The sequence below is a fragment of the Bufo bufo genome, chromosome 4 (assembly GCF_905171765.1).
Source record: "Bufo bufo chromosome 4, aBufBuf1.1, whole genome shotgun sequence".
Lineage (NCBI taxonomy): Eukaryota > Metazoa > Chordata > Amphibia > Anura > Bufonidae > Bufo > Bufo bufo.
The window spans coordinates 611,476,790-611,502,068 of NC_053392.1; the positions used below are offsets into that span (position 1 = coordinate 611,476,790).

The 25,279-nt window shown below is 44.7% G+C and overlaps 1 protein-coding gene across 1 annotated transcript in view; it reads left to right on the plus strand.

Annotated features, from left to right (window-relative positions):
• The window catches only part of LOC120999654, a 75,891-nt gene that overhangs the window by 5,593 nt on the left and 45,019 nt on the right, over nt 1-25,279 (plus strand). Inside the window, exons 2-3 of the mRNA XM_040430645.1 lie at nt 20,518-20,596; nt 21,751-22,232. Of these exons, the coding sequence (XP_040286579.1) occupies nt 20,518-20,596; nt 21,751-22,232 (561 nt within the window). The remainder of the gene's footprint in view (nt 1-20,517; nt 20,597-21,750; nt 22,233-25,279) is intronic.

Genomic DNA, 25,279 nt, shown 5'->3' on the forward strand with positions numbered 1-25,279 from the left:
ACCACAGCACCGAACAGGAAGTGTTGTCTTAGGGACACCTATGCAGAGGAACCACGGGCAGTGTCAAAAACGGAGTCTGAGCTGCAGTACCACGTACAACCTGTGGACCAAGTGTGGTGCTGCTTATGGAAGACAGCGGCCATGTTTTTGGAAATCTGGACGAGCCCTTCAAGTCCTTTTTAAGACCGTTATATCGAAGGCGGCAACACGCCACAGGTCATGTGACTTTCATGTCGCCAATCGTAGGAGGGCAAGGAATGGAGTCTGCAAGGAAATATTCCCAATCTCTGGAATACCCTGTGACGTGAAGTCTCTGAACTCTGCCCCCTAGCTGTAGGAAATCAGCTAAATTCTGAATGCAGCTTTGGATGTGAGCGGAGAAGAAAACCTCAGCTGCAGTTATGAGGAAGATCTTGAACTTTTGATCCTGGATTTTCAGTCTCATTACCCTGATGAGTCCTTTTTCATACCTGCCTGTAGAATGACCCCCACGGATGGACGTTCTGAGTGGGGAGCCGCATGACGGGTGATTTTACGTAAGTGAGTGGCCGCACCGCGTATACCTGCCCGTGACAGATTACACCGCCAGGGATAAATGCGGTTTATTCAAGGTCGCGGGGATTAGGTTGAAACGGGATCGTCACTGACAGGTGATTTTTCTAGAGCCGAGGAGGGAGCAGAAGAGCTGCTGGAGCAAAAATATACTATTTTATTTTATTTTTATATAATTATTGCATAGATTGGACATGGGAAAAAAATGTTCCCCTATGGCAACACTTCCTGTCACTGCTCCTGCCATTCAGCTTTGTCATAGGGACATGATCCATATTCCGCCTCTGTTGTCTTTTATGTGAAGCTCAGGAACAAGAAATGTGGCCATCGGTGACACCCGGACCATTCAGGTTCGAGCCGGTCCCAGGGCCGCCGTCTCTGACAGGAAGTGGTGTCATGTGGAAATGGGCGCAGAGGAGCTGTGATCTGGACGATGACTGCCGCTCAAGCTGCAACGGAAAGTGTCCTGGCTCATGAACAGAAATTCATAAGCGCAGTGAAGACTGACACGCAGGCAGAGTTTACTTCATTCAAGGACAAATGTGTTTAAATATGCAGGGAAAGGAATGTAGAACAGGGATCCGCAACCTGCAGCACGGCGGCTGCTGGGAAACTACAAGTCCCAGCATGCTGCTCCATTCACTTCTATGTCAGTTCCGAGAAGAGTTGAGCCAGTGTGCATGCTGGGAGTTGTAGTTTCACACTAGTTGGGGTGCTGGAGATCGCTGACCCCTGACAGAGAGGGGTACAGGACAGAATAACCACAATGACCTTTAGGCCTCATGCACACGGCCGTTGTTTGGGTCCGTTTTGGCGGCTCGGATGCGGACCCATTCACTTCAATGGGGCCGCAAAAGATGCGGACAGCACTCCGTGGGCTGTCCGCATACGTGGCTCTGTTAAAAAAAATATAACATGTCCTATTCTTGTCCACGCTTTGCGGACAAGAATAGGCATTTACATTGCCGGCGCCCGTTCCGTTCCGCAAAAAACGGCACGGCCGTGTGCATGAGGCCTTAGGGACAACTCCTGCAGGAGTCACCCAGCTTTTCTGCTCTGCTCATGTATTTAGCTCACAGAGGATTGTCGACACTGGATGCTGTTGTGACAAACCCTCAGCTGTGAAACACATTAGAATATAAACCATGTTTCTATTTCTTGACAGCAAGCAGAGCTCTGGGAAACGGTGAGGAATTGAAGCACAGAGTCCATAAAAATGTACTGGCCCTTTAAGGGGCTTCCTGCCACCTCATCCCAGAGCAGGGAGTGCAGCAGTGAATATGAGCTCTGTGCCCATATGGCAGATGAATAATTCCTTGCTGGCATCATGGTGACAGCTGCCCGCAGCCACCGCGTGCTTGCCAACAATGAGCCATGACTGGGAGAAGTGAGCGAAGCGCTCCATCCTCCAATGTAAGAGGCCTGTGTCATATGAGCCGCACCATTATCTCCAGCGCAGCGCCATGTCCACCGCAGCGTCATCTCCAGCGCAGCGCCATGTCCACCGCAGCGTCATCTCCAGCGCAGCGCCATGTCCACCGCAGCGTCATCTCCAGCGCAGCGCCATGTCCACCGCAGCGTTATCTCCAGCGCAGCGCCATGTCCACCGCAGCGTTATCTCCAGCGCAGCGCCATGTCCACCGCAGCGTTATCTCCAGCGCAGCGCCATGTCCACAGCAGCGTTATCTCCAGCGCAGCGCCATGTCCACCGCAGCGTTATCTCCAGCGCAGCGCCATGTCCACCGCAGCGTCATCTCCAGCGCAGCGCCATGTCCACCGCAGCGTTATCTCCAGCGCAGCGCCATGTCCACCGCAGCGTTATCTCCAGCGCAGCGCCATGTCCACCGCAGCGTTATCTCCAGCGCAGCGCCATGTCCACCGCAGCGTCATCTCCAGCGCAGCGCCATGTCCACCGCAGCGTTATCTCCAGCGCAGCGCCATGTCCACCGCAGCGTTATCTCCAGCGCAGCGCCATGTCCACCGCAGCGCCCACCTGTACATGGCACTCGACAGGTTCTGCTTATCATCCTGAAGGAGCAGGAGCAGTGATGATGGGGGAATTCTCAAAAGTGATAAAGGCGCAATTTTTATCGAGGACGTGACTTAAAAGGATTTTTCCCAGATTTTATTACTGATGAACTAGCCTCTGGATAGACCCCCAATGATCGGATATGGATGACCTGACCCCCGCAGATCAGCTTGGTATCGGGCTCAGAGGGGTCTGGAGAGGAGCAGAGGGGGTCTGGAGAGGGGCAGAGGGGTCTGGAGAGGGACAGGGGGGTCTGGAGAGGAGCAGGGGAGTCTGGAGAGGAGCAGAGGGGTCTGGAGAGGGGCAGAGGGGTCTGGAGAGGGGCAGAGGGGTCTGGAGAGGAGCAGGGGGTCTGGAGAGGAGCAGGGGGGTCTGGAGAGGGGCAGAGGGGTCTGGAGAGGAGCAGGGGGTCTGGAGAGGGGCAGAGGGGTCTGGAGAGGAGCAGGGGGGTCTGGAGAGGGGCAGAGGGGTCTGGAGAGGAGCAGGGGGTCTGGAGAGGGGCAGAGGGGTCTGGAGAGGAGCAGAGGGGTCTGGAGAGGGGCAGAGGGGTCTGGAGAGGGGCAGAGGGGTCTGGAGAGGGGCAGAGGGGTCTGGAGAGGAGCAGAGTGGTCTGGAGAGGGGCAGAGGGGTCTGGAGAGGGGCAGAGGGGTCTGGAGAGGAGCAGGGGGGTCTGGAGAGGGGCAGGGGGGTCTGGAGAGGGGCAGAGGGGTCTGGAGAGGGGCAGAGGGGTCTGGAGAGGGGCAGAGGGTTCTGGAGAGGGGCAGAGGGTTCTGGAGAGGGGCAGGGGAGACTGGAGAGGAGCAGAGGGGTCTGGAGAGGAGCAGGGGGGTCTGGAGAGGAGCAGGGGGGTCTGGAGAGGGGCAGAGGGTTCCGGAGAGGGGCAGAGGGTTCCGGAGAGGGGCAGGGGAGACTGGAGAGGAGCAGAGGGGTCTGGAGAGGAGCAGGGGGTCTGGAGAGGAGCAGAGGGGTCTGGAGAGGAGCAGGGGGGTCTGGAGAGGAGCAGGGGGGTCTGGAGAGGGGCAGAGGGGTCTGGAGAGGAGCAGGGGGGTCTGGAGAGGGGCAGAGGGGTCTGGAGAGGAGCAGGGGGGTCTGGAGAGGGGCAGAGGGGTCTGGAGAGGAGCAGGGGGGTCTGGAGAGGGGCAGAGGGGTCTGGAGAGGAGCAGGGGGGTCTGGAGAGGAGCAGGGGGTCTGGAGAGGAGCAGGGGGGTCTGGAGAGGGGCAGATGGGTCTGGAGAGGGGCAGAGGGGTCTGGAGAGGGGCAGAGGGTTCTGGAGAGGGGCAGATGGGTCTGGAGAGGAGCAGGGGGGTCCGGAGAGGGGCAGGGGGGTCCGGAGAGGGGCAGGGGGGTCCGGAGAGGGGCAGAGGGGTCTGTAGAACAGGGGAGACTGGAGGGGAGCAGAGGGGTCTGGAGGAAGACAAGGGGGTTCTGGAGAGGGACAGGGGGGTCTGTAGAACAGGGGAGACTGGAAGGGAGCAGAGGGGACTGGAGGAAGAGAAGGGTCTGGAGAGGGACAGAGGAGTCTGGAGGTGCCGAGGTGTTGCGTCCTCCTGAACATACCATGGAGAGTCTGCAATGTTGGGAATACTGGCAATATTCCTGTGTGAATTAATGCAGATATTGTACTCCAGTCACTTCCAAAGCTGCTTTCCAAATTCTACAGATGTTTCCCTTGAAATGAGAATTCGCTCTGTATATTGGAAATGTGAGCTTTCTTTAAACAGAAAACCAGCAGAAATGTGAGTGCAGCTTTGACTGTAAATAGAGTATAAGACATGTTGTAAATTGACAATGTCTGGCGATGTTGTATTATTATTATACTCTGTTCCCATATTAGTAATTATATCAAATCATCGATATTTTTGTCATGTTCCACGCGGTTTGTCACCATGTTTAGTGTGTCAGGTGTTAAAGGGACAGGCATGGGCCTAACTGTGAAGTTCCCATGATATTCCTGACCTCAGGATGTGACCGGATTCATTACCATTGGCTGTTTACCCGACTGCAGCCCTTCAGGAAATGAGGACTTGGAGGGTCAGGGATGAAAGTTTTTAAACAGGGCTGAACTCCCATAGGATCGCTCCTGATTTATACAATACGCCCTATGTGCGCGGAGAGACGGCGCAGGATGAAGCTCAGAACGATTGGGCCGGAGAGCCGACCACAGAGACATGAAGGATTCGCTTGTGTATTGATGACTCCTGATATCGGTTTACACCGCCATCTACCATTCTGAATACTTCTGATCTCACTGCAGCTAGATCCCTACTTTTTTCTACTTTTCCCTCTGCTGTAGTCTGCTCGCCGGTCTCTGCTCACTTAAAGGGGTTATACATAATTAGAAAAACATGGCCCCTTTGTCCACAGGTTGTGTGTGCTCTTTTAAAGCTCCGTTTCATTCGACGAGCTGAACTGCAATACCAGATACAGCCCATAGGCAGGTGTGGCGCAGTTTATGGAAAAGACCAGACATACTTTAACAGTATACATTTAATATGGGTTATGAAAATGGCAGGGTGTGTCCTCTGGACCTTCTGCTCAGGGCTTCCTGCTTCTTTGGTTCCTCTGCACACTTCAGGGTGCCTTTTGGGTCTTCTAGATACTTCAGGGCATTTTCTGGGCCTTCTGCAGGCTCTTGAGTGCCCTCCAGGTGCAACGGGCGCCTCCCCATAACGCGACCCAGGTGTAGGAAATGCTGAGTGGTATAATGCGCCCTAAAATGTCTCTTTATGTGTGTCACGCTGCTCCTACCTGGATACCGCTGGACCCCAGGCTGTGGATCTGAAGCAATAAATAGGGGGAATAATTGAGGGATAAAAGAATAACTGGGGTCCAGACTTTGAGATGAAGTTCAATGGCAGCTTTACTTTGCATAAATGTTCTCCAAAACGGTTTACAGGCTTTGTCTTGGTTCCAGCAGGCTTTAGCATGAGACTGGCAGGCAAACTCCACTCTGTTATATCTGTTTCTCTCTGACTCTGCTGTACTGACAGGCTGGCTGTATAACTCAGCTTCTTCTGTACGCTGCACTTCATTTTGTAGTCTGACTCTAGGTTATGCCAGGGAACTTTCCTCCTGGCTCCTGAGGCTTTAAGCTTCGGCCTCCATGACCAGCAGAGCTTAGGGTGCTCTGGCTGGTGTGGGCACGTCCAGTAGAGATGTGCCCTGCACACCTTTCCCCTAGCTGGGGGTAAGCTAGACTGACTAGAACTTCTGCCCCACCCTTCTGGCAGGAAGTAGGACTCGCCTACTTCTCTCTAGAGGGGGGTTAAATGGAATGGTAAATATAGCTCTGCTGTGTTTGCTGACATCTGCTGGTGAACCAGGCACATTCCATGAACAGTTACATAACATTAGAAATGCACAGTGTGGAGGACCTGGAATAAATGCATAAGATGACATGAGGTTAGACCAATAAAGACAGTAGCAAGGTGCAGAAGTGGTAACACCACTCTGGGGTGTAGCACAGGCGTTCTGCATGATCCAAGGTGCCCTCCAGTCCCCTGAATGCATGAGGTTGTACTCTGGGCCTTCTGCATGCTCTTGGGGGCTCTGGGCCTTCTGCTCCTGGTGTATTCCGGGGCCTTCTGCATGCTATTGAAGGGGGGGCGTCTCTGGGCCTTCTGCATGATCCAGGGCGCCTTCTACTGGCCCTCTGAATGCTAATGGTTGTACTCTGGGCCTTCCACATGGTCCTGGGTGCCCTCCGGGCCTTCTGCTGGCTTGTTGGGGCCTTCTGCAGGGTCTAGCGTGTGTTCTGAGCCTTCTGCTCTTGGGAGCCCTTCTGATCTAATAGGTGCTCACTAATAGAGAACTACTTTGTGGAAGGATCAGGGCCCCTAGCAGCACAGAGTATTTAAGGCGAGAGTGCCTTTGGTGGCAATGAAGAAACGTGTGTCTTGTTTTTGTATTAAATCAGCAGTTTCAAGGTCAGAATACAGGAGAGCTGCTCCCGCGGTATGTTTTTTATCTCTCGTGGTCATGCACAGTTCTCAGTTCACCCCGGGGAGCAGCGAGGAGCTGTTATCCTACACGTAGGCCCTTAAGAAATCCACGCCTGGAATTACTTCTGAAATGTTACGTCCTCGTGTTCTATATAATGCAGGTGATTTATTGAAACCGCAATCCCCTGTAGACAAATTCCAAATACTTATATAATGAGTTTGGCTGTGTCACACCAGTAGTGTAACTTCTCCGTGCCGAATTCAGTGGGGTCCCCATTAACCTAACATCTCTCTCCTATACACTGTACATTACTATTATTTAGTCAGAATACCCCGAAAACTCAGAACGATGAGTTACTTCTACTGCTTATGTTTGGCCCAGTTTTTCACTAAACAGAAGGTCACAGGGAGATGGTTCTGGGACCAACGGATCCGCCTGAGTTCCGGCTACAGTTAGAGCCCAAACATAGTACCATTACTAGGTTTCTGTGGGGAGATCTGTGCATCTCCCCTTCCTGGCACCCTACTACCATGGCACCCTACTACCAACCTACGGACAGGGGCTAGTCCGTCTTGGCCCCGGGGTCGCAGATATATAACTGACTTATGCCTGTGATGGATGGGCAATTCATAATTCCTTATAAATAGCCGGTTCCAAGAGGTCTGATAGATTTGATTGAACTGGTTACTAGCTGAGACCCCCAGCAGGGAAGTGGAGGTGTGAAATGTAAACAAGTATGGCCTACTGTTTCCAAAAGTCAAAAGACCCAAAAGCTCTTCTCATATAATGTGTTGTGTCCCTCTAATCACATTTATGGTCTATAGGAAACTTCACTTCACTATCTGACAACTGACTACAAAAGGAACTTAGAAATATTTAGTAAGGGATCCAGTCTATAACTAAATAATATATAATATAATACTGCTACCTATGTACAAGAGTATAACTACTATAATACTTCTCCTATGTACAAGAATATAACTACTATAATACTGCTCCTATGTACAAGAATATAACTACTATAATACTGCTCCTATGTACAGGGATATAACTACTATAATACTGCCTCCTATGTACAAGAATATAACTACTATAATACTGCTCCTATGTACAAGAATATAACTACTATAATACTACCTCCTATGTACAAGAATATAACTACTATAATACTGCTCCTATATACAAGACTATAACTACTATAATACTGCTCCTATGTACAAGAGTATAACTACTATAATACTTCTCCTATGTACAAGAATATAACTACTATAATACTGCTCCTATGTACAAGAATATAACTACTATAATACTGCTCCTATGTACAGGATATAACTACTATAATACTGCTCCTATGTACAAGAATATAACTACTATAATACTACCTCCTATGTACAAGAATATAACTACTATAATACTGCTCCTATGTACAAGAATATAACTACTATAATACTGCTCCTATGTACAAGAATATAACTACTACAATACTGCTCCTATGTACAGGGATATAACTACTATAATACTGCTCCTATGTACAAGAATATAACTACTATAATACTGCCTCCTATGTACAAGAATATAACTACTATAATACTGCCTCCTATGTACAAGAATATAACTACTATAATACTGCTCCTATGTACAGGGATATAACTACTATAATACTGCCTCCTATGTACAAGAATATAACTACTATAATACTGCTCCTATGTACAAGAATATAACTACTATAATACTACCTCCTATGTACAAGAATATAACTACTATAATACTGCTCCTATGTACAAGAATATAACTACTATAATACTGCTCCTATGTACAAGAGTATAACTACTATAATACTGCTCCTATGTACAAGAATATAACTACTATAATACTGCTCCTATGTACAAGAATATAACTACTATAATACTGCTCCTATGTACAGGATATAACTACTATAATACTGCTCCTATGTACAAGAATATAACTACTATAATACTGCCTCCTATGTACAAGAATATAACTACTATAATACTGCTCCTATGTACAAGAATATAACTACTATAATACTGCTCCTATGTACAAGAATATAACTACTACAATACTGCTCCTATGTACAGGATATAACTACTATAATACTGCTCCTATGTACAAGAATATAACTACTATAATACTGCCTCCTATGTACAAGAATATAACTACTATAATACTGCCTCCTATGTACAAGAATATAACTACTATAATACTGCTCCTATGTACAAGAATATAACTACTATAATACTGCTCCTATGTACAAGAATATAACTACTATAATACTGCCTCCTATGTACAAGAATATAACTACTATAATACTGCTCCTATGTACAAGAATATAACTACTATAATACTGCTCCTATGTACAAGAATATAACTACTATAATACTGCTCCTATGTACAAGAATATAACTACTATAATACTGCCTCCTATGTACAAGAATATAACTACTATAATACTGCCTCCTATGTACAAGAATACAACTACTATAATACTGCCTCCTATGTACAAGAATATAACTACTATAATACTGCTCCTATGTACAAGAATATAACTACTATAATACTGCTCCTATGTACAAGAATATAACTACTATAATACTGCTCCTATGTACAAGAATATAACTACTATAATACTGCCTCCTATGTACAAGAATATAACTACTATAATACTGCTCCTATGTACAGGAATATAACTACTATAATACTGCCTCCTATGTACAAGAATATAACTACTATAATACTGCCTCCTATGTACAAGAATATAACTACTATAATACTGCTCCTATGTACAAGAATATAACTACTATAATACTGCTCCTATGTACAAGAATATAACTACTATAATACTGCCTCCTATGTACAAGAATATAACTACTATAATACTGCTCCTATGTACAAGAATATAACTACTATAATACTGCTCCTATGTACAAGAATATAACTACTATAATACTGCTCCTATGTACAAGAATATAACTACTATAATACTGCCTCCTATGTACAAGAATATAACTACTATAATACTGCCTCCTATGTACAAGAATATAACTACTATAATACTGCCTCCTATGTACAAGCATATAACTACTATAATACTGCTCCTATGTACAAGAATATAACTACTATAATACTGCCTTCTATGTACAAGAATATAACTGCTATAATACTGCCTTCTATGTACAAGAATATAACTGCTATAATACTGCCTCCTATGTACAAGAATATAACTACTATAATACTGCCTTCTATGTACAAGAATATAACTACTATAATACTGCCTCCTATGTACAAGAATATAACTGCTATAATACTGCTCCTATGTACAAGAATATAACTGCTATAATACTGCTCCTATGTACAAGAATATAACTACTACAATACTGTCTTCTATGTACAAGAATATAACTACTATAATACTGCTCCTATGTACAAGAATATAACTACTATAATACTGCCTCCTATGTACAAGAATATAACTACTATAATACTGCTCCTATGTACAAGAATATAACTACTATAATACTGTTCCTATGTACAAGAATATACCTACTATAATACTGCCTCCTATGTACAAGAATATAACTACTATAATACTGCTCCTATGTACAAGAATATAACTACTATAATACTGCCTCCTATGTACAAGAATATAACTACTATAATACTGCTCCTATGTACAAGAATATAACTACTATAATACTGCTCCTATGTACAAGAATATAACTACTATAATACTGCCTCCTATGTACAAGAATATAACTACTATAATACTGCTCCTATGTACAAGAATATAACTACTATAATACTGCCTCCTATGTACAGAATATAACTACTATAATACTGCTCCTATGTACAAGAATATAACTACTATAATACTGCTCCTATGTACAAGAATATAACTACTATAATACTGCTCCTATGTACAAGAATATAACTACTATAATACTGCCTCCTATATACAAGAATATAACTACTATAATACTGCTCCTATGTACAAGAATAGAACTACTATAATACTGCCCCCTATGGTTCTGCATGCTGCTGTCCATCCTGTCTTGGGGAGACCTCTCTGGATGTCACGCGTCTCCTCCTCCCTTTGGTCCATCTGACGTTGCTGTGAGCGGAAGCCTTTGATGCTTTACCCACATCCCTCTTCCTGAGCAGTGTGCCAACGTGCCGGCCTCACGCCCGCTGATCTGCTCCATCGTGGCCCTGAACTTTCCATCCCTCGTTAGTGAGAAGTATTCATTCATTCATTCATTCTTATTTATTTTTATGGTGGAGACCCCCCTCACCACATCCATGGACGCCGAGTCACTAAATTACTAAATTAGGTCCTGAGAGGTGTCCGGCCGGTGCTGCCACATTAGTAAATATTTGACCCCAGGTGAATGGCGGACCTTCTGTGGCCCCCCCCCCCCTTTGCTCTGTACACAGCGGGGGCAGGCCGGGTAATGTTGTCAATGACCCATTAACGACCAGTTACTGGGAGGATATTTCCATTAACGAGTTCCTGTTTCTCCCAGTTTGGCAGCGAGCAGAGTGTCAGGACTGGCAGACCCTCCAGCGCCACTTGGCGTCCTCCGATCTTGCATTTTCCAGCTGCTTCAAGTATAAACATTTTTAAAGAGCTCGTTCAATGTCCCCCCATATGAAGTTCATTAGAAAAACATGGCTGCTTTCTTCCAGAAACAGCGCCACCCCTATCTATAGGCTGTGTCAGGTACTGCAATACCGCTCACAACCTGCAGAAAGGTGTGGCTCTATTTATGGAAGACAGACCACCCTCTTTGGTCACAATCACCAGGTCCTAGAGAAGGAAAGTCAGTGTGAACCGCCAAAGTGAAAAGGTATATCACCGCTATATGTTATGGGGTGCCTTCTGCCGTTATTCTGGTGTCGGACCTCGCGTCTTCTTTCAGTTTTTCTCCGCTGTGATGTATTGTGGGAGATGCCGTGTCGGCGGATACGGGGGTCTGTGTGGAATACGGGTGATGGCTATGTCCAGTGAATTGTAACTGCAGCTTTGGATTCGACTAGAGTAGAGCACCCCATGGAGTTCCTCATCCGCCATGCCCAGAGCACCGCCGAGCCTCCCCTTGATGCCTGACATTGTGGAGACCTCTTCAGATCAGGACGAGGAATGTGAGATGATCCTCGAGAGGTTAATACGGGGGGCGCGGGGTCTGACGGGTTCTCTGCGCATTGAAACGATTGGTGTCTGGAAGAAAACCTAAAAAATAAAGCCCCCTGTGATGCAGGTGCTCAGTGAAACCTCCCCCTTCTCCTAGGCCTCATGTGCGCGACCGGATCCGTTCTGCGGTCTGCAAAATACGGATACGGTCCGTGCGCCATCTGCATTAGACTACATACACACGACACTATGTGTTTTGCAGTCCCGCAAAAAAAACAGATGACGTTCCATATGGCATCCGTTTTTATTTTTAGCGGATCCGTTTTTTTTGCGGATCTATTGTAATTATGCCTATCCTTGTCCGCAAACTAGAAAAAAATAGGACATGCACTATTTTTTTTGCGGAGCAACAGAACGGACCTACTGATGCGGACAGCACACGGTGTGCTGTCCGCGTTTTTTGCGGACCCATTGAAATGAATGGGGTCCGCATCCTATCTGCAAAAAAAACGTATCGGACACGGAAACAAAATACTGTCGTGTGCATGAGGCCTTATTGTATCTTTTTGCAGGACGATCACATGGGTGATCCGCGCGCTTTCCGCGTTCGTATGTCGTTTCCGCAAAAAAATAGAACACTTCCTGTACTTGCCCCTTTGAATTCGATGGATCTGCAAAAGCAGATGCAACATGGACGGTATCCGTACTTTGTGGACCGCAAAACGGATACGGTCATCTGCATGAGGCCTGAGTGATCTGTTTTCGGAAAAGCTGAGTGACGACTAATGTGGCTGCTATTTCAGCTCAGACGGAGGGGGGGGGACCCAGTTTTCCCAGATTTAGGGTCCATTCACACGTCCGTTTTTTCTTTCCTGATCTGTTCCGTTTTTTGCTGAACAGATCTGGACCAGATCTGGACCTATTCATTTTCAATGGGTCCTGGAAAAAATCTGACATTGAGCTGTCCGTTTTTTTCCAGGACCCATTGAAAATGAATGGGTCCAGATCTGGTCCAGATCTGTTCAGCAAAAAACGGAACAGATCAGGAAAGAAAAAACGGACGTGTGAATGGACCCTTAGGCTCCATTCACACGTCCGCAATGTGTTTTGCGGATACACGGAGACACGGATCCGCAAAACACGGAAAGCGGCAATGTGTGTTCCGCATTTTGCGGACCGCACATTGCCGACATAATAGAATATGCCTGTTCTTGTCCGCATTTGCGGACAAGAATAGGACATGTTCTATTTTTTTGCGGAAACGGAAGCACGGATGCGGAAGTGCGGATCCGCAAATGTGGATGCGGACAGCACATTCCGTCCCCATAGAGAATGAATGGGTCCGCACCCTTTCCGCAAAATTGCGGAAAGGATGCGGACACATTTTGCGGACGTGTGAATGGAGCCTTACGGTGGTATAGCCATGCAGATTGTATGGTCTGGAGCCTGGGAAAGCTGGGTGGGCGATTAGTGCAAAAATATTTGTTATCGCCCTTCCTCCAATCCCTTCCAAATCTGCAGCCAGGGTCTCCTCTTACTCTCCCTGGCAGTCGGGACTGGAAGTTCTGGTAGCGGCATGTATTAGTAAATATGGGGTAGCTCCAGGTTTTGGTTCTTTTGTGGACCCCCTCCATTGATCCCGTCCAGCGGACCCAGGTGCTTCGTCCTATGGCGGGTAATTTCTCAGCCCGGAGCGGCGAGATCATCTCTGTCCGCGTGAATAGAGAACATTGTTCCCTAAGACCCGACGCCTGTACTTAAAGGGGCAATGACCCTAAAATCCTGAGCTTATAATATTACAGGAGCGTTATAATAAGGGCAGATGATATCGGGCACAGGGAGCGGCGGGTGAGACGGGGATGCGGAGTTATCTAGACGTTCTGTTGCTCAGCTCACGGTCTGTCACATAATTTAGCATTCGGGTTTTCTGAAAGAGTGGAAACCGTCAGCAAGGTGCTGATATTTTTAAGTATCCTCCTCTGGGAGTAATACTGAATTAGGACGCCATTACGATACAGGACTATCCGGATATTAATGAGTCTCACACATGATTAGAGTCATTATAAATAATAGGAGCCTGCTTGACGATGGTTTCCATTTGAGAAGTGCTATGTTTTCTGAAAATGAAGACACCTGCGAAGATCCCGGCTGTTAAATGTGTGTGTGGCTGTGCTGCGTACATGACGGCGTTCTGTAGGTCAGATCAGGATGTGCTGATCAGTCCCAGTACCCGGCGTGTACATTATGCAGCTGGGTTTATGACTTTGTCAGGTGATCGAGTCTAATGACCAAACACGTATTCTCTGTAAACCGTGTTACATATTGACGAGGCTTGTCCTGGGAAAGCCTGAGCCTGCGCAGGAAGACGCCCCGTCTGTTACATACAATCAGATGTGAAAAATCTAATTACTAAAGCAAAACAGGATTTTTACACATTTCTTTTTAATTTCCCTTCTTTTCATTGCTCCTCTGTGACTATATGACGTGCTGTGTGGTCACGACTCCCAGATCGCAGAGTCAGGTCTTTAAAGGGTTTCTCCAAACAACGTATTTTTCCAGGGAATTTTTTTTTATTGTTAACAAATTGTAAGATATAAATGGCCGGGATCTTCTGTTCCAATATACAGTAACTCAGAAACATAATTGCAGGATAATTTCCCTTCAACAACAACACAGTCACTGTGTACATACATTACATTACTTATCCTGTATTATACTCCAGAGCTGCACTCACTATTCTGCTGGTGGAGTCACTGTGTACATACATTACATTACTTATCCAGTACTGATCCTGAGTTACATCCTGTATTATACTCCAGAGCTGCACTCACTATTCTGCTGGTGCAGTCACTGTGTACATACATTACTTATCCTGTACCGATCCTGAGTTACATCCTGTATTATACTCCAGAGCTGCACTCACTATTCTGCTGGTGCAGTCACTGTGTACATTACATTACTTATCCTGTACTGACCCTGAGTTACATCCTGTATTATACTCCAGAGCTGCACTCACTATTCTGCTGGTGGAGTCACTGTGTACATACATTACTTATCCTGTACTGACCCTGAGTTACATCCTGTATTATACTCCAGAGCTGCACTCACTATTCTGCTGGTGCAGTCACTGTTTACATACAGTACATTACTTATCCTGTACTGACCCTGAGTTACATCCTGTATTATACTCCAGAGCTGCACTCACTGTTCTGCTGGTGCAGTCACTGTGTACATTACATTACTTATCCTGTACTGATCCTGAGTTACATCCTGTATTATACTCCAGAGCTGCACTCACTATTCTGCTGGTGCAGTCACTGTGTACATACATTACATTACTGATCCTGTACTGATCCTGAGTTACATTCTGTATTATACTCCAGAGCTGCACTCACTATTCTGCTGGTGGAGTCACTGTGTACATACATACATTACTTATCCTGTACTGACCCTGAGTTACATCCTGTATTATACTCCAGAGCTGCACTCACTATTCTGCTGGTGCAGTCACTGTGTACATACATTACTTATCCTGTACCGATCCTGAGTTACATCCTGTATTATACTCCAGAGCTGCACTCACTATTCTGCTGGTGAAGTCACTGTGTACATACATTACATTACTTATCCTGTACCGATCCTGAGTTACATCCTGTATTATACTCCAGAGCTGCACTCACTATTCTGCTGGTGCAGTCACTGTGTACATACATTACATTACTTATCCTGTACCGATCCTGAGTTACATCCTGTATTATACTCCAGAGCTGCACTCACTATTCTGCTGGTGCAGTCACTGTGTACATACATTACTTATCCTGTACTGATCCCGAGTTACATCCTGTATTATACTCCAGAGCTGCACTCATTCTGCACCTTTCATTTCATGCCTCTTTATAGTATAATTTAGTGTATGATGACACTTTGTTCTACACGGGAAACCCTCAATACATATGAACACTACCTGCGGTTAAACTGGAGCTCACATAGTTCTAACCAGCTCATTTTTTCACAGCAGAAAATATCTTCCCCATGAACCATAATCTGATAGAGGAAGAATCTCGCTGATAATTAATCTTGTAACCATATAGTTCAGTTGTCACTTGAAGATTGTGAGACTCGTGAAGATTCCTAATGTGAAACACATGTCTGTGGTTAAACCGATTTCACTCCATGGGTTTGCAGATTTTTGCATTTTCATATCGACCACAAAACTTGTCACATGTCTGATGTATGGAGTGGGTAATGGAAACACCCAATTAATTCAATCACAGTTTAAGCTGCCATAGCCACTGGCAATATGACCACTGCAAGAAATGTCCTCCATAACCAGCAGCAAGGACTGCACCCTCTGACAAAAAAACAAAACTACAACAACGCTGCCCCTATAACAAAGAATATAACTACTATAATACTGCTCCTATAACAAAGAATATAACTACTATAATACTGCTCCTATAACAAAGAATATAACTACTATAATACTGCTCCTATGTACAGGAATATAACTACTATAATACTGCTCCTATGTACAGGAATATAACTACTATAATACTGCTCCTATGTACAAGAATATAACTACTATAATACTGCCTACTATGTACAAGAATATAACTACTATAATACTGCCTCCTATGTACAAGAATATAACTACTATAATACTGCTCGTATGTACAAGAATATAACTACTATAATACTGCTCCTATGTACAAGAATATAACTACTATAATACTGCTCCTATGTACAAGAATATAACTACTATAATACTGCCTCCTATGTACAAGAATATAACTACTATAATACTGCCTCCTATGTACAAGAATATAACTACTATAATACTGCTCCTATGTACAAGAATATAACTACTATAATACTGCCTCCTATGTACAAGAATATAACTACTATAATACTGCTCCTATGTACAAGAATATAACTACTATAATACTGCTCCTATGTACAAGAATATAACTACTATAATACTGCTCCTATGTACATGAATATAACTACTATAATACTGCCTCCTATGTATAAGAATATAACTGCTATAATACTGTCTCCTATGTACAAGAATATAACTGCTATAATACTGTCTCCTATGTACAAGAATATAACTGCTATAATACTGCCTCCTATGTATAAGAATATAACTGCTATAATACTGCCTCCTATGTATAAGAATATAACTACTATAATACTGCCTCCTATGTATAAGAATATAACTGCTATAATACTGCTCCTATGTACAAGAATATAACTGCTATAATACTGCTCCTATGTACAAGAATATAACTACTATAATACTGCTCCTATGTACAAGAATATAACTACTATAATACTGCCCCTATGTACAAGAATATAACTACTATAATACTGCTCCTATGTACAAGAATATAACTACTATAATACTGCTCCTATGTACAAGAATATAACTACTATAATACTGCTCCTATGTACAAGAATATAACTACTATAATACTGCTCCTATGTACAAGAATATAACTACTATAATACTGCCTCCTATGTACAAGAATATAACTACTATAATACTGCCTCCTATGTACAAGAATATAACTACTATAATACTGCTCCTATGTACAAGAATATAACTACTATAATACTGCTCCTATGTACAAGAATATAACTACTATAATACTGCTCCTATGTACAAGAATATAACTACTATAATACTGCTCCTATGTACAAGAATATAACTACTATAATACTGCTCCTATGTACAAGAATATAACTACTATAATACTGCCTCCTATGTACAAGAATATAACTACTATAATACTGCCCCTATGTACAAGAATATAACTACTATAATACTGCCTCCTATATACAAGAATATAACTACTATAATACTGCTCCTATGTACAAGAATATAACTACTATAATACTGCTCCTATGTACAAGAATATAACCACTATAATACTGCTCCTATGTACAAGAATATAGCTACTATAATACTGCCTCCTATGTACAAGAATATAACTACTATAATACTGCTCCTATGTACAAGAATTTAACTACTATAATACTGCTCCTATGTACAAGAATATAACTACTATAATACTGCCTCCTATGTACAAGAATATAGCTACTATAATACTGCTCCTATGTACAAGGATATAACTACTATAATACTGTTCCTATGTACAAGAATATAACTACTATAATACTGCTCCTCTGTACAAGAATATAACTACTATAATACTGCCTCCTATGTACAAGAATATAACTACTATAATACTGCTCCTATGTACACGAATATAACTACTATAATACTGCCTCCTATGTACAAGAATATAGCTACTATAATACTGTAACTTCTGCACTGCTCCTATGTTCACTTTTTAAAACTGTTGTAAAAGTTGTAAATATTTGTCACTTTAAAGCATGAACAGGGATGCAGTGATATATTATTTGGGCTTCTTTATGCCGTTTCTTTGCCCCGTGCACATGACCGTGTCCCTGCCATCTGTGGAGTGAATGCCCTATTCCTTTGCGGTGCGGAGACGCGGACAGAAGCTCCGTAGCTCCCGTGGCCTTCCGATCTGTACCTCTGCTTCGCACTGTATCTTCCGGATTCAAGCCCAAATCCGGATTCAAGCCCAAACCCTGTATATATGTAATTCTTTTCCCAGCTGAGGGTTTGTCACTGTTGTATGCAGTCCAGACAATCCTCTCTGAGCTGAAGACATCGTCAGCACACATCTCTCTCCTCTGCTGATGGTTTGTTACAGTGTATCAGTCCTGAGTCCAGATGGATACAATTGTAACAACCCCTCATTTAGAAGAAGCATTGGGTCTGCACGGCTATTTATCCTCGGGATGTGTATAGAAATGTTCCCATTCACTGACAACAAGCTGAGATCTTAAGGAATTGAAACATAAGGTCTATTACAAATATTCCTCGTTCTCTATCCTGCAGTTTGCATGGTGGGGGTAGTAGTCTCTGTCCCGTGCCGCGTTCTCTGTAATGAGAACTGAAAACTGGCCTGGCTCCAGGGCCTCAGCTGATCGCTGCAGTCTCTGGCAGTAGTCACCGGCCTATCCTGGATCCGGCTATTGTGGAACTACAACTCCCATCATCTCTTTATTATCTTTGAGCAGCGTAGTAACCTGTCACGCGCTCCTGTCAGCCGCACAGCGGCCGACACACGGATCCGAGCTCAGGACCTGGCGAGGGCTCCGTGTGATTTCCCCCTTTTTGTTTTTCGCTCATTTCCAATCTTGGCGACGAAAAATTTCGGATTTCTAAGAAAACATGAAATCTTAGGAGCGGCTTTGGGGAGTCGGAGGGTTTTCTTGGCCGAGGCTGGAGCAGCTCTGAATTTCTAATGAAGCCGTTTTCCTGTTTTGTAAGCTCATGGGACAAGGCGACGGGTTCACGGGCGCCCGCCAAAATCTGATTTCCAGGCCGGTCCTGGTCCAGAGCTCTAAATGGATGTAGGGGGTTGTATGTGCGAGGGGAGGGCGGGACGGCAATAAGGGGTGAACGGGAGGACCCTGGGGGGCAATAAGGGGTGAATCAAGACTCATCTGAAGGAGGGGGGGGGGGGCAATGGTCTGGGACGCCCATTAATTTAAAGATTGAGAGGCTTAAGCCCAAATCCCTCAGATTCTGCCCATAAAATTCCATAATTTAGAGTCGGGTCCTCTAATGGTCTAAAAGACGAGTTACCCCAGAGACACTGGGGGCTGTGCATAAGTATACACACCCGTGATCACATATGCAAATGACACCGAAAATGTACACTGACGGTCCAAACTGCGGGAACTCACTGAAGGCTCCGTATAACCTGAAGGTGACCGGGCGTCCATGTGCACCAGGGTTGAGTAAAAACCCCAGTGGGGACTGTAGTGGCGGCCATAGTGGTTTCCACCCAGCTTTCCCAGGAGCATGTGAACCACTGGGTAGAATGAGCCCCATGGGCGTTAGGAATTACGGGGGTTAGTATCAAGAATTCCCCCATCGGCTTTATCATAACGTTCACAAGTACTGGTGCTGGTTCTGGAAGAATCCGGTTGCAGCTGGTTCTGTCTGAGGGGGGGGGGGGGCACGGTGTTCCCCCTGTAGATGCGATTCTGGGCCCCGCAGTGATTCTTGGGTTCAGTTCCTGCTGGTTTTGGACGGGGCCCGCTTCCAGTTTCTGGCAGTTTTTACGGGTCAGAAAAAATTTCCAGGAACCTTCAGCGCAATAAGTAATCTATTAATCAGGTTTTAGTAATTAGGAAATCAGATTGTCAGCTCCTACGTAACCGGCCAGAGCCCCCCCCCCCCCCCTTCCCCCATACTGGGTGATTATTTGGTTTAAAGTGACACTCCACCTTTCACTAACATGGTCTCAAACATCTTTATGTGTCTTCTTTACATTTTTTGCTTTATTTTTATTTTTTGGGCTGTTGAAAAATAAATAAATCTCCTTTTGTTGACTGGAAACCATCAGTAAGGAGGCAGCTGTTCTTAATGGATCTTGTTCTTATTATTTATAGCTGTCCATATTAAATGTTCTGTGGATGCTTGTGGGACAATAAGCTCTCAAAGTAGTCAGTGGAGACGCATGAAAAGAATAAGATCTGTCAGCTGCCTGCTTGCTGACAGTTTCCAGATATAAAGCATAACTTGTTTCAAATAAAGCTTGGTTATTGTATAATAGAATGGATTGCACAGCTTTCTAATAGACAGTGTCTTTCAATTCCTGGCCATTTTAAGATCTCTTACTGTCAGTGAATGGAAATAGCCTTGTTTTGCATCCAGGCCTCGTGATTCTGAATTTGTAGGGCCCTTGCCTTGTATCTTTTATAATGCTCAGTAATTCGATCTTCTCGCTTTTTCAGATTTCGTATCCCCCGAGCGATGAGGATGACAGTGACGATTCTGAAGGAGAAAATCAGGAACTTGCACAGATTGACAAAGGTTAGAGGCTGAAGATGACTACTCCTCATCAGGGGGCTCGTGTTGGTGTCAGTAGGTCTCCCAGAAGATGACCGCTCCTCATCAGGGGGCTCGTACTGGTGTCAGTAGGTCTCTCAGAAGATGACCGCTCCTCATCAAGGGGCTCGTGTTGGTGTCAGTAGGTCTCCCAGAAGATGACCGCTCCTCATCAGGGTGGTTTGTGCTGATGTCAGTAGGTCTTCTAGGAGATGGCTGCTCCTGATTAGGGTGGTTCATGGTGTCAGTAGGTTTCGTAGAAGATGACCGCTCCTCATCGGGGGGGCTTGTGTTGGTGTCAGTTGGTCTTCCAGAAGATGATCGCTCCTCATCAGGGTATCTTATAGTGTCAGTAGGTCTCCTAGAAGATGACCCCTCTTCATCAAGGGGGCTTGTGCTGGTGTCAGTAGGTCTCCTAGAAGTTGACCCCTCCTCATCAGGGGGCCTCATGCTGGTGTCGGTACATCTTCCAGAAGATGCACATGGTCCACTCTTGCTGCCTGGTTTGTGGGGTTGCCCCAAAGATGATGAAACAAAGTTAAAGGGGTTGTGCCCACAATATTAACCACAGAATAGGGGATAAGCATCTGGCTCATAAATGGGGATCATAAGCAGGGGGCACCCTCTATGATTGATGTCCAAAAGGTCAAATAGGTCATGTAGACAGGGCAGGTACAAATTGGGCAACTCTTTTAAAGAGGTTAAATATGGCTGCTTTGAAGCACCACTTTTGTGCATGAGCTGTGTCTGGTATATTTGAGAAACTGGGGTCCAGCTGTAATACCAGACACGACCTGTGGACATAAATGGCGCTGTTTCTGTAAGAAGACCATGTTTTTTAATTAACCTTAAATGAATGGTCCAGTGGAACTAGGCTGCGATACCAGCTGGAGCCTGTGGACGTGCTGTTTCTAAATGTCGTTAGCCATGTTATTCTACTCCTGGACCGCTTTATATGGGAGTACTGTGGTCGATGGATTATGTAATCAGGTAGAAAGTGACCATAGATAATTGCTTCCACCCTAGTAGATTTACACGGGGCTGATCATGTTTGGCCCCAGATTATTAAGGTATAGGACTTGTCCGGTGTCAAGCACAGGTCCTCTTAACTCCTTTTTTTTCTTGCTTCCTCCTGACAGAAAGAAGACGAAATTGTATCCTGACCCCATTGGCCACCAACCAGTTGCAAAACCAAGGCAACCAGTGCTGCAAAGTGAGATCCATCTTCCATCCCGGCCTGGACCGGCACAGCTCGGAAGAGGAACTTGAACGAATCAGCAGGGAATTTGCTGCGGAAAAACGCAAGTGGTCTCAGGTCAGCCGGCTGAGCTGCCATAGCGACAACACGTCCTCCAGTGACGAGGAGGTTAAACACTTGTGCACCATGTCCTTCAGGCCTGTTGAGCAGGCCGATGCTTTGTGTGGAAGTTCGAGTCCTGTCCTGTTAAGTGCCTCCCCTCCTAAGAGACTACAGCCCCTAAGCCGGAACCCAGCCTCCCGGCCTCTTATTTTCACTAGTATGGGGTCCACGTTTGACCAAGGAATGCCATGTAAAAGACACAGACAAGGTTACGGAGACAAGAGCAGCAGACCAAGCCTTGATTTGGAAAAGATGCAACAGGTAGGTCCGACTTCCTTCTCTTTATCGAGCATGATGGAAGGTATTAATGTCAGGGCTCATCGTTAATATATATGTAGTCAAGTGCTTCTTGGACTACAGGTGTCCATGCATTGGTAGATGCACCAACCCATGGGTACCCACTCATCCCTGGTCCACGTGGTTAAATGGTATATTTTAGTATATGGTTGGAGGTTCAGACTCCTTTTTGGCTAATTATCCCACTAGGATGTGAAATTGGGACAATATCAGGCCATATATGGTCAGATTGTCTGGTCTACAGAAGTTGTGCATAATCTTCCACCGCCTTCTTCATATAACATTCACATGGTACCAGGAAGTTGAGATCACTGGTGCTGTTTGACTGGAGGGCTGGTTTCTTGACTCCAGGCAGACACGGGCAGTTCTAGCATATGAACACCTTCTAAGGGCTCATGCACACGGCCATGATTGGCCCATGAAACACAGTCCGTCTGTCAGCTACATCTCCCAGGACGACCAGGGCTATTGCAGTGTACTCGCATGATGGTGAAGAGACTGACTGTATCATAAATTACTACCATACAGTCTGTTAGGTCAGGGGAGCCTCAGTTTGCCCGGGAGACATGGCTGACACACGGATCATGTTTCCTGGACCAATCACAGTCATGTGAATCAGCCCTAAGTACAATGAAAGATTTTACCTTTCTAGTTGAATATGATTGAGTGAAGTGTAGGTAAGATTGGCATTGCCCTTTGACCTAAGAGGAATCGTCCTTCTAAGGTAAAACCTCAGATGTGTCCTTCTAAAACCTCAAACTTGTTCTTTTAAGGTTCATCCTCAAACTTTTAAGGTAATACAATGAAACTTGTCCTTCTAATGTAAAACCTCGCCTCACTTAAGGTAAAATCCCCAAACTTGTTCAAAGGTCAGTTCTCAAACTTTTAAGGAAAAACTTCAACTTCCAAGCCCTCAAACTTTTCCTTCTAAGATTTAACCTCAAACTTGTCCTTCTAAGGTAAAACCACTAAACCTTTTCTAGCAGATGCCACTGAGATGTCCTGCCAATGTTTTGTTGCAATGGATGAAAACAATGTCAAAATGTCTCGCACACCCTGAAATTGTGAGACCTCATTCTTCCTTCTTTGCTTGATACTTAGAACTCTTAGTGGCCAGTTTCTTCATATTGTCCCATTCATGGGTTTTCAGTGAATGTGTAATCGGCCTGTAAATGGCCTCCTCTTTGAAATATGGGATGTTTTGGACATCAAGATCTTATTTCTTCACTATGGTCTTCTCAGTTATGACATTTTATTTCCTGAGTTGAAAGCTCCATACATCCTTATCAGAAAACTTCTAGACAACAATTCGAAGCCCTAAGCTCCAGCTAATTAGCAGCTTATCTCGGTTGAGGTGTTGTGTCCAAGAGTTACAGCTTCAGTCGTCAAGACTTCCATTGTGGACAAAGTCACTACGAGGCCACACCATAAATCAGAAAGGGTTTCCTGCAGTGCTCAAAAATTCATACGGTCTTGCCAACTTTCAAAGGGTCGATTTACCATGATCGACTTGGGCAAACATTGAAGAAGTCTGACAGCTCTCACTAATCTTCTCGATGAAAGGCAGCCACACCATAGATGGTTATGAAGAATGCCCAGGCGTCATGGGCTTTTATTTTTGGTTATTTCTGACTTTGTCACATTTTTTCATTTCTTTTGCGTACAAGAAATGCAATTGTCAAGGTCCGGTTTGTGGAATTTGCAAAGACTTGAGGCGAGATGTAGGTCTGTCAGATGTGGAATTTCAACAATATGACATTTCCTGCAGTTTTTGTCTTACATAGAAACATAGAATGTGTCGGCAGATAAGAACCATTTGGCCCATCCAGTCTGCCCAATATACTTAATACTATGGATAGCCCCTGGCCCTATCGTATATGAAGGATGGCCTTATGCCTATCCCATGCATGCTTAAACTCCTCCACTGTATTTGCAGCTACCACTTCTGCAGGAAGGCTATTCCATGCATCCACTACTCTCTCAGTAAAGTAATACTTCCTGATATTACTTTTAAACCTTTGCCCCTCTAATTTAAAACTATGTCCTCTTGTAGCAGTTTTTCTTCTTTTAAATATTCTCTCCTCTTTTACCTTGTTGATTCCCTTTATGTATTTAAAAGTTTCTATCATATCCCCTCTGTCTCGCCTTTCTTCCAAGCTATACATGTTAAGGTCCTTTAATCTTTCCTGGTAAGTTTTATCCTGCAATCCATGTACCAGTTTAGTAGCTCTTCTCTGAACTCTCTCCAAAGTATCAATATCCTTCTGGAGATATGGTCTCCAGTACTGAGCACAATACTCCAAATGAGGTCTCACTAGTGCTCTGTAGAGCGGCATGAGCACCTCCCTCTTTCTACTGGTAATGCCTCTCCCTATACACCCAAGCATTCTGCTAGCATTTCCTGCTGCTCTATGACATTGTCTGCCTACCTTTAGGTCTTCTGAAATAATGACCCCTAAATCCCTTTCCTCAGATACTGAGGTTAGGACTGTATCACTGATTTTATATTCTGCTCTTGGGTTTTTACGTCCCAGGTGCATTATCTTGCACTTATCAACATTAAATTTTAGTTGCCATATTTTTGACCATTCCTCTAGTTTTCCTAAGTCCTTTTCCATTTGGTATATCCCTCCAGGAACATCAACCCTGTTACAAATCTTTGTGTCATCAGCAAAAAGACACACCTTACCATCGAGGCCTTCTGCAATTTCGCTGATAAAGATATTAAACAATATGGGTCCCAGAACAGATCCCTGAGGTACCCCACTGGTAACAAGACCTTGGTCTGAATATACTCCATTGACTACAACCCTCTGTTGCCTGTCCCTCAGCCACTGCCTAATCCATTCAACAATATGGGAGTCCAAGCCCAAAGACTGCACTTTATTGATAAGCTTTCTATGTGGGACAGTATCAAAAGCCTTACTAAAGTCTAGATAAGCGATGTCTACTTCACCTCCTCCATCTATTATTTTAGTCACCCAATCAAAAAATCAATAAGATTAGTTTGA